This window comes from Glossina fuscipes, unplaced genomic scaffold (assembly GCF_014805625.2).
Source record: "Glossina fuscipes isolate IAEA_lab_2018 unplaced genomic scaffold, Yale_Gfus_2 1, whole genome shotgun sequence".
In the NCBI taxonomy this organism is placed as follows: Eukaryota; Metazoa; Arthropoda; class Insecta; order Diptera; family Glossinidae; genus Glossina; species Glossina fuscipes.
The window spans coordinates 21,235,995-21,246,236 of record NW_023998415.1 but is presented as its reverse complement, the minus strand read 5'-3'; the positions used below and the strand labels follow the sequence as shown (position 1 = coordinate 21,246,236).

At 34.1% G+C, this 10,242-nt stretch overlaps 1 protein-coding gene across 1 annotated transcript in view; it reads right to left on the bottom strand.

Moving 5' to 3' along the window:
• Positions 1-525: 525 nt before the first annotated feature.
• LOC119632575 (eukaryotic translation initiation factor 5B) overlaps positions 526-10,242 on the bottom strand; it is a 48,205-nt gene continuing 38,488 nt past the window's right edge. Inside the window, exons 8-9 of the mRNA XM_038025545.1 lie at positions 4,905-5,066; positions 526-717 (exon numbers count right to left, since the gene is read on the bottom strand). Of these exons, the coding sequence (XP_037881473.1) occupies positions 610-717; positions 4,905-5,066 (270 nt within the window). The 3' untranslated portion in view covers positions 526-609. The remainder of the gene's footprint in view (positions 718-4,904; positions 5,067-10,242) is intronic.

Below are 10,242 nucleotides of genomic sequence, written 5' to 3'. Positions count from 1 at the left end.
GGAGCATTGAAAAAAATAAAATGAAATGTGTTGAATTGAGGGCGTGAGACTCAAATAATTTGTCACAATTTTCGGCGAAAGGTGAAAAAACAACGCCTTACACATTTTCAAGCATTTTTAAAACAGATGTCCACGCCTACATTCCAATATCCTATATTCTCTTGCGCGCATAATTAGTTTTGCGATCATGCAATTTGAACTTTATATCGATTCCGCCCTTTTGCTCCCTATTGCCGCAATAGGGATGCATGGATGTAGTAATATGCGAACGCTAGTTCCGTCAACTGTATTGGCCTGCTTGGCATACTTATTGGGAATATGGGCAAATTGTTGTTCTTTTTTCACGATTTCTCTTCTACTTACGTGTAGTGTAGCTCATAATGGAATTGAATCGGGCGCTGACACTGCACCTAAGCAGCCGTGATTAATAACTTAGAATGACATTAAATTTTTTTTATGTATTTATTTTTTTTTATTTTTTTTTTTTGCTCAAATATTTCACATTTATTTAAGTTTATTATATTTATTTATTATTTTTCCAAACAAATATCATTTTTCTTCTTTTTTATCTTGTGTGTTTCGTTCTCTGTCGTTCTGTTACAAAGCAATTTATAGGATTTGGAAAAGTTTTTTTAGCTCAACCATTAAAGCCCAGTCAGCTCTAATCAAGTCATCACGGAAATAGTCTTTACAAGCGTCAATACTTTGGCGGGATATCTGCAAAGGCAACGAGATAGATAAAGAGAGAGTGAGAGAGAGAGAGAGAGAGAGAGAGAAAGAGAGATTATAACAGTAAAAATAAATGAGAGTTCCTTACAAATATATGCATAAATGTTTACTTATTATTAATGAATGCATATATGAATAATATGTATATATAAGATGTTTGTGTGTTGTGTTCGTCTTTTTCCCGTTCGATGTTGCATCATTTAAAATTCATAAATATGATCGTAAATGAATAGCGATAACAATAAATATAGAAAAAGTCATTTATTAAAAAATGTCATGGCTTTAAGCAGCCATAACGTACGTAATTGATTAAAGAAATAATTGGCGGCGCAAAGATTAACATCGAGAACGGCTATATACCAATTAGATGCTCAAATTTTCAGCGACTCGAAATAAACGAAATCTATTCTTCCCTTTTAGTTTATTTCCGAGTTGCACTCGGAATATGTTACATAATAACGAGACTAAGCTTTTCGTCATATACGACGAATTGGAGTTTGTATCTCATTTTTGCGTATATGATAAGCCTCGTCGGCCAATTAACGAACAAATACCCAAATTTTATCTATCGTGAAGTGAATCTGCGAAACTCACGATTGCAGTTAATCTAACTATAGGGCCAGATAATCTCTGGGACTTGATACGTACTACGGTTAAGCTTTGAATCAAGATCTGCTTTAAGTTTGCTGCCTATTTTTCGCGAGCGCATCATATATAGATAGTTTTCGCATTGAATATTTTGTTGGCAAATCAACTTTCCGATCGATATCTGTACTGGGTTTTCGATTAACGCACGTGCATATCCTTTGTGGGCGAATAGTGCTTCTTTCCATCCATCAGCAACTTTCTCCACTTTCATTCGAACGAGTTAATAAGTGAAATGGGTTTAAGAGTGTACGTTTATCAAAACTATATATATATATATGGATATATGTGTATAGATTGTCTTATAAGTTGATTGCTGTTACGTGGTTCTTCTAGGGATTATGAGTGTTACGGATTCTGGTGGATACCTAAAAGCATGCTTTATGGCAAATTGTTTACGCACTCGTCTACGAATACGGCGATATCGTTTCGAGGCTCTTGATAAATTTGAGGTTCGGTCACGTTCATTTATACGTTGATTAGTTGAACTTTCGCACACATGCACATGCAGTCTTAATTGATTTTCGCTCGCTTTGCTTGATAGATGGAGTGAATTCGTTTATTAAAAAAAAAAAAAATAAAAAAATTAAAAAAAAAAAATATTGCTATTTTTTTAATATATTTCTAATTTTTTTTTTTCACTTTTTTTTTTTTCTTTTTTTTTTTTAACTTTGTTTCGTCTCACAAACGGTCTGACGAAATGAATGTGCCCTCTACTACCCAACTGAATTGACGATTGAGTGATTGGCAGACATAGGGAGGTTTGTCGACAGCAAGCAAGCCACACACATTACACGAGCTATTTACTGAATTTTTAATTAGTTATGTATAGGTTGTAGTTTGCTATAATCAATTGTCAAACGTTAACGACAAGAATTAAACATGCATACACAAATATACGCACATACATACGCATATGCCATAAGTACGTATAACTATGCATTATATGAAATCAAGACATAGCGAATTATGTTGCAATACAAAGACGATTTTTTGCGTTAATATAAATAAATAAACAATCGAAAATGAATAAATAAATAATAATTCGAATAAATATTTAGATATATTGTTGAAAAATTTGCAAGCAGAGAATTAGTTCAATTTTACAAACACATTTGTTTACTTTTCTTTTTTATTTTTATTTTAATTTTTTTTTTATTTTATTTTTTTTTATTTAAAAGCATATCACACCTTTAGATGTTATCCACTCTCCTCTCTCTCTTACAATTAGCGGAGCAATCAAGAGCAGTGGTGTATACGTTCCTTAAAGAGTTATATGCGACTTATAGTCGAACTTCTATTGCAATTATATCGGGCGCTATACAATTTTTACCTGACCACTTTCGAAGAAGTATTGAGGCATTCGTGTGTGTGCGCACGTGTCTTTGGCTTAGTGATGCCATTGTTTATTTAATTGCTTATTCTTATCCGAATATTTGGTTTTTTTTTCTCTCTTTTGTGAAATGTTTAAACATACGTTTTTATATATATATATATATGAAGGTTTTCTTTATGTAACACATCTATGCTCATGCATGTATATATCTACATCAGAGTAAACCAAGATAATAGAAATGGAATCGAATTTAATGACGCAATCACATTCGATGCTATTTGTGTTTTGGGTTACTAAAGGACAATCAATGCTTAACTGTGTGTGTGGTGTGTGTGTGTGTGTGTGTGCGCGTTTGTGTGTGTGTGTTTTCTTTCTTCTTTTTTTTTCTTGTTTGTTTTTACAATAATACCAGATTATGCTGCTTATGTATACATATATATATATATATATATATATATATATATATATATATATATATAAACTAAAAATAGATTCGCAAACTAGGTTAATGTGTCAACGTTGAACGTTAGCTGGTAGCACATGAATCAGTTTATGTATGTTTTTATGAATGAAGGTAAATAGTGACGTCAATAAAATTCGCTAGAGAGCAGAACATAAGAGCGACATTTATTTACAAGTGAGAGAGACCAAGACTCATACTATATCCTAGAATATAAAAGCGGGTGGAGGTCAAACATTATTTCGGTTCAAAATCGCCGAAAAGCAATTTTATGACTCGGATATACAAAAACTCTAACAACATTTACACTCATACATCCACTGGCTTGTTGTCTCTTGCTGAAGGTTTAACTGTATGTGCCCGAGGCGGTCAAACAAATTCAGTATATCACACAAACATACAACGGCAATATGATATGGATGCACTTACTGACACTATCAGGAAAAGAAACATGATTTCCTTAATTTCGCCGTAGTTTTGCTTATTTCCTAGGCCCTCAGAAAATACCGACAGTGAATCTTTTTCAAAGTCTTTCGATTTGTCGATTTGTTTGGGTAAATAATTTTATGTGTTAAACGAAATCTTTTCATTCTCACAAACAACTTGAAGGATAGGCTGAAAATTAAGCGCATTAACGAATTTCTCTTTCTCTCGCATGTAGCGTCAATTTATTATCAATTCATATATTTAGCTGTTCATTTTTCTCTTTCCTCTTTTACGATACTTCTCACATAAAATTTTTTAAAAATCCGTGACTGCAGACTAAACAAAAAGAAGAAGGAAGCTTAATGTATCGTCCAAGTTTGAACGACATTAACTGAATTAACTAGCTTTGCCATCAACCGATGATAAGAAAATCCAATTATATATATGAAGCCGTCGGAAATCAACCTGGTCGAGAACTCAGTGAACTTCTTCGTCAACAGTTTTATATTATTATTTACTTGCCTTCGTCATGAAATATCAAAAAAAAACTTACTCTTCACGTGAATCCTTACGATGACTAGAGTTTCTAGCAATAGACTTCTATGTCAGACAATTATTTCCACCCAACTTTTATCATAATATAATACAAAATTTGATACTATATCTACATAGAGGCTTACTAATTGTAGGAACTTTAAAGAACGACTCTGTCACATTGAAATCTTCCTCATTCATTTAGTACATCGAATTGATATTTTTGACTGATTTTTGTCGAGGAATTTTAAAGATAAAAAAAAATTTGTTCAACAATAGCCCATAATATGGAATACGCTGTCGTAAAAATGATCCGATCCAATTTCATTCAAAGAGGGTTCGGTTCCTTGGTCCCTGGACCAAACCGCGTTTCATCGGAATATCTCAAAAATTGCAACTTGGGGGTTGAACACAAAAACACATGACGGGCCATAAGACGGACAGACCAACTTAAATCGGTATGACAATAGATTAAACCTTCAATCAAAAACTACTTGGTTGATTTCTTTGCTTAAATATCGCAGCATTTCTTTGAAATACGTGAAATAACGTTGGTGAACTTCGTGAGCAGGACTAAAAGTCACTTAAGGAAATTATATTTTTTTTTTTTTTTTAGTTTCCGTTAAATATTTTACATTTGAAAGCACTACATTTTTGCATAGACGCAATGAATGAGATTTAGTATAAAAAAAAAAAAAAAACAACATCACCTTACACCGCCTGCAACCGTTACAGAAAATGAAAACGAAATGAAAACGAGCAATATTTCCTTACCTTGCTTACAAGCTCGTCGGTGGCATCAAAATGACGGCCATACATTTTTGGCGATTCGCCCGAAATTGGTTCAATTTTAATACAAATTGCTTGGCCCTTGCGTGCACTCTCAATTTGTTTATGATTCATTTCAATCGATGTAACGACGCCGATGTCAATAAACTGCAAAAGAGATAAATTAAAAGGAAAAACAATATGATAAATATTGTCACATAACAGAAAGAAAACTAAACGATAATGACGTAAATTTGATTTGATTGAGATTTGCTTGATTGTAAAATACGCTTAGGTCACGCCGTAATTACGCGTTGGTTTCTGTTATTCTTTGTTCGCAAATCCACGTAATCTCCGCGCTACCTCTGAACACACCATGTCCAGATTCTACCGATTCTCAAGGAAATTAAGAAACTTTGCGGTAGCGCTACTTAGCTATAGATCAAGTTTCAAAATGAGCCTGACCCGCCTATAACAATACGCAGAGTACGCAAAACACTGTAACTTACATGCACTTCGTACGAGAAATCGAGTAGATAAGAACAATGCCTACCACCAAATTAATGTTCATCGGTTCAAATCTGTCTCTCCGATAGAACTCACTTGATCGTAGCTATAGTAGTCAGTCTTTATTGTGCTTACTTCATAAAATCTCTACCACTTTCTCATTCTTGAGTTCTTTCCTTCTTCGATTGTCATCGTGTTACATCTTGTGTGGCGTGGACAGATTGAAAAAAAAAGCAAAAAAATCGTCCAGTATAAGATGCAAAGCTATAAGTGAGATTGGTCCCAATTATCCAACTGTCGTGTATACAATTCGATGCGATTTTTGAAAACTAGTTCTAAGCTTTCCGCAAAGGGAACTTTAATGCGATTTATTTCACTTTAAAATTTTGTAATATTCAGAGGAAGAAAGAAAGCTTAACATTGAATGTTTATTATAAAATCTCTAGTTTAACTTTGCAACAGAATTTCTGCAATTATTTAATTATTGAACTCATCGATAGAATAGCTCTGATGCTTTCACATACAGATATGCGCATATAAGATTTTAGTGTTTATTAATTCAAGTTTAAAATGAAATATTGACGACTTGTTTCTATTTCCTATTAATTATGTTTTAAAGACATCTTAGATTTGGGGCTTGTAACAGCAATAAGCAAGCAAGCAAGCAACCAAGCAACCAAGCAACCAAGCAAGCAACCAAGCAACCAAGTTATGAAAAACAGCAGAATGTTGTGCAGCAGACAAAAAACTCAATAATAATAATAATAATAATAATAATAATAATAATAATAATAAGAATAATAATAATAATAGCAACAATGGCAATAACAACAACGATAACAACGGCAACAACATGTTCACAGGAAATTGAAAGTTTAGTGTTTCCTGTGGGCGGTAAAAATGCTGTCAGAGGAATACGTACATATAGAAAATCCATAAACAGAACGAGAGGCAACAAAGTAAACAAAAAAACATAGTAAAACAAAGAAAAGCTTATGTACGCACGAATTGATCCGACTCTCTTACACCCCTCATATTTATGCCATTAAATTTCAGGTGAAACTTATTTGTGAAATTTTTACAACAACATGATCGACCGGAACCGAAAGAGAGAATAAGAAGAGATGAATAGATGAAATGAAATGCACATTGACGTGTTTATTATGCGATATCAGCGTAGCTATCATAAATATTCGTTTAAGATTCAATACATTTTCGTTTTGTAAGCGAACTTAAGCAACTAGAATAGTGAAATTTTGGCAAAATATTCGACAGTTTTTACGCTTTACACTCTACAGAGAGAATAAAGAAAAATGATGAAAACTACTGTGGCGATGAATTGAATAAAATATGAAAAAAAAAAACTTTATAATACAATTTGTTTAATAAATAAAAATTTAATCATTCAGTTTTTTATATATGTAAATACCAGAGTGTTTGCGTGCGTACGTATATATGCAAATACATCTATGCTTATATCCGTATAAATAGACATAATAAAGCAAAAAAAAAAAAAAAAAAAATTAAAAAAAAAAAATAAAAAAAAAATAAATAAAAAAGAAGAAAGAAACAACTAAGAAAATTATATTCGGTCGTTACCGAACATTTTATACCCATCGCCCTTGTCTTGAGAACGACTAAAAAAAGGGGAAAGGATTAAATATTCATACTCAGGGCGCGCCTGAGTTTTGTCATTTTCAGAATAAAAGTGGAAGTGACGGAAAACAAAAGTGTTCTCAATCTTTGTCACATAGACATGAGGGCGCTGTAGGCATATCATTTCAAAAGTTTAGATCAGTTTCAAATCCTTTCGAAAATTCATAGACGAAATCTTCATTTTCGCTAACGGGGAAATATTTACTACAGATACCATACAGTTGAGCCAAGAATTTATAGACATTATGGGCTTTTAAAATAAAAATGTACAAATTTGAGTAAGCGGTTCCGTTCTTCCAATTGTTTGCAGAATCATGAACAAAAAGCCAATTTTTCATTCCTTTTGATAAGCAGGGGTGTTCTCAGTTTACGTGGTATTTGAGGCGTTCGCCCGATCTAATTGATTTTCCATACTAACGTGTGTACAACAACTTCGAATGCTTTCGCCAAATTTGAAGTCGACAGGTTCATTTTTCCGGCCAGGACAATGTTTACAACTGACATTTCACGGACGGACGGACGGACGGACGGACGGGCATACTTAAATCGAATATATTATATACAGTTTGTGGGGTTTCTGAAGCATCATTCTGGGTTTTGCAAGCGTTGTTACAAAGGGAATATACCCACAACTTGCCCTTCGGTGATGGGTATAAAAATAAATAAGTAAATAGCAAAATGCCAGGGCTAACTTTGGTTGACTTATGAACATGCAGCAAATAGAGAAGCAACACGATGGCTAAAAGCTTTCCAAAATTCTACCCTATGCATTGAATTATTAAGCACACCACATGTTTACAGGCGATTAATTGTGTCCGGCGGTATAAAGTCAACTAACATATCTCGACTTTTGTCATCTTGTAACGTGTTAATGGAAATTTATCTTTATTTCCATAATATAACGTACAACAAAATGCAACTGATACATCCGAATGGATGCACACACAACAATACTAGTTTCTTTAAATAAACGTTTGCTTATACCATTTGCAGCAATCAACAGTGGGCTGATGATAAACAGAAAGCGTATACCCGGACAGACGGATTAGCGTTTATTTAGCTGGTGCAAATACATATGTCGTTACTTCCTGCTGTTTGTTTTCGTTGATTAGCATAAGCGTATATCAACGTATTACATATTACATTCATTGCTCAGTACGCGAACACATTTCTCCTCATTCCACAACAAGTTCTCGATATGCGCAAGATATGGTATTACAAGGATTTGTGCATATAGTTAGGCATACACAGGTAAGACGAATGAGATTCCTTTTTTCATTTACATTTCACATCTAATCATATTTATATTTAATTGTTCAATAAGATATAAGAACAGAGGCGACATTTCCCATCGATTTATTATATCGACTATCGTCGTTTCAATTATAATGCCAAATTAATTATGGCTAATTGTAAGTATTATTAAATATTTCGTTATATATGGGCGTGTCAGATGGATATAGTGACTTTTTCACACTAAGCCGCAGAAATTGTCGCAACTTTTACTTAAATTTCTCTTATAGGTAATGGGTTACAATGTTTTGCCTATTGTAGGCGTCTTTATAAGCGAATCATTTCTACCCCTTTGCTAAAGTTGTACAATATGTACGTTGGAAACATTTGCCTACTATGGAGGAAAGTCGGAGTAAAATTTTCTCTTTTTTTTTTCATTCTAGGCACAATGCACTAATTGTTATCTCTATAGGGCACCGTCATCTCGGCCAGCAGGCGTTGAAGCTAAGTTATCTAAACTTCTCACCTGGCTTAGGTATTCGTGCCTACTTTTGACTTTTGAGTCGCAATGCAGGCCGATGACCCCTACTTGATCTAGTTTTGAATATCCTTTCGTATGTTTACACTAAGTCATAGATCAGCTTTTCCTAGAGTTCATTAACTAGGAAAAATAGGTCGAAATTTTTATTGACTCTTGTGTTTTTAGTTCGTATCAATATTCGAGCTATGTTGAGGTGAGTGAATTAAACTTGATTGCAATTATTGTGCCTATCGAGCTATCACGATAAATGTTAATTGAAACAGAGAAAATTGAAGGATATACCGAAGGAGGAAGTGTCCTCTATTTGCATGGTGAGGATGGATCAGGGAGAAAGAAACATGGAAGCAGAAATTCTACGCCCACTCGACAGTGTCATGTCTTTATCAATCGACTGTTCGCTACGTTAAAAGCCGTCCTAAATGACGACTTGATAATTGCACCTCTCATCCATTGGCCTAGGCGACATTGATTTTTTCTCAATTTCGGAATCTTGTAATATATTATATCTAGTAGAACGTACCGAAGATCAAGAATTGTTCTGCGATTAGATTAGATGGCGCGCATTCATTCTGGATAGGTCTTAAATCCCTTGGCAATAGTTTCTAAGAGCCTATAATTTGGAAGCCGTTGAGTTTTTTGTAGTTTTCTTCCAGAGCCCCCACCTGAGCCTCGTTTTTTGCATGCTCATTATATGACGTTGATATTCATAACAACCTCGCTTGGGGTTTAAGCGATGGATATAAATTTTCTCGCATATGCGATTATGGCAATTGGAAAATGCAGATGCACATCCTAAAGCAAAGCATACGGTAGTATACTTATGTTTGTAAAAAAAAGGAGAGGGGGACCAATAGTTGCTTGATTTCGATTAAATTCAAGTGTGATTTGTTGTCGCGAAAGGTTAAGATACAATTCAAATTAATATGTTACGGGAAATTAGCATAAATAACATCTGCCCTCGTTGGTTCGAATCGTTTCAGGAAACAAGATGTATATAATTATTTTTAAGTCTGTCTGCGCGTATTAGTAAACCGCTGAAAATGATTATGAATTCTTGTAGTTTAAGATGATCTTTTCATATTATGACTTTTGACTAATGGTAACTGTGTTCGCATTAAAACACCTCTTCAACATCTTCATTAGGTGCAAGCTACGGGTTTATACTATCAACGCCCACTACTATTGTGTCGTGTCAACTAACAGCTGCATTTGATTGCAATGGTAATCGAAATGAGGGTCTATGGTATCTGAGAGGAAATGGTGTGTGCGCGCGCGCGCATGCGTGCGCATGTGTATGTGTATGTGTACGGATGCATGTATATGAAGACTACCTATCTTTGGCTGTTTATCATTCTCTTACTCTTTCTCTCTCTCTCTCTCTCTCTCTCTCTCTCTCTCTCTCTCTCT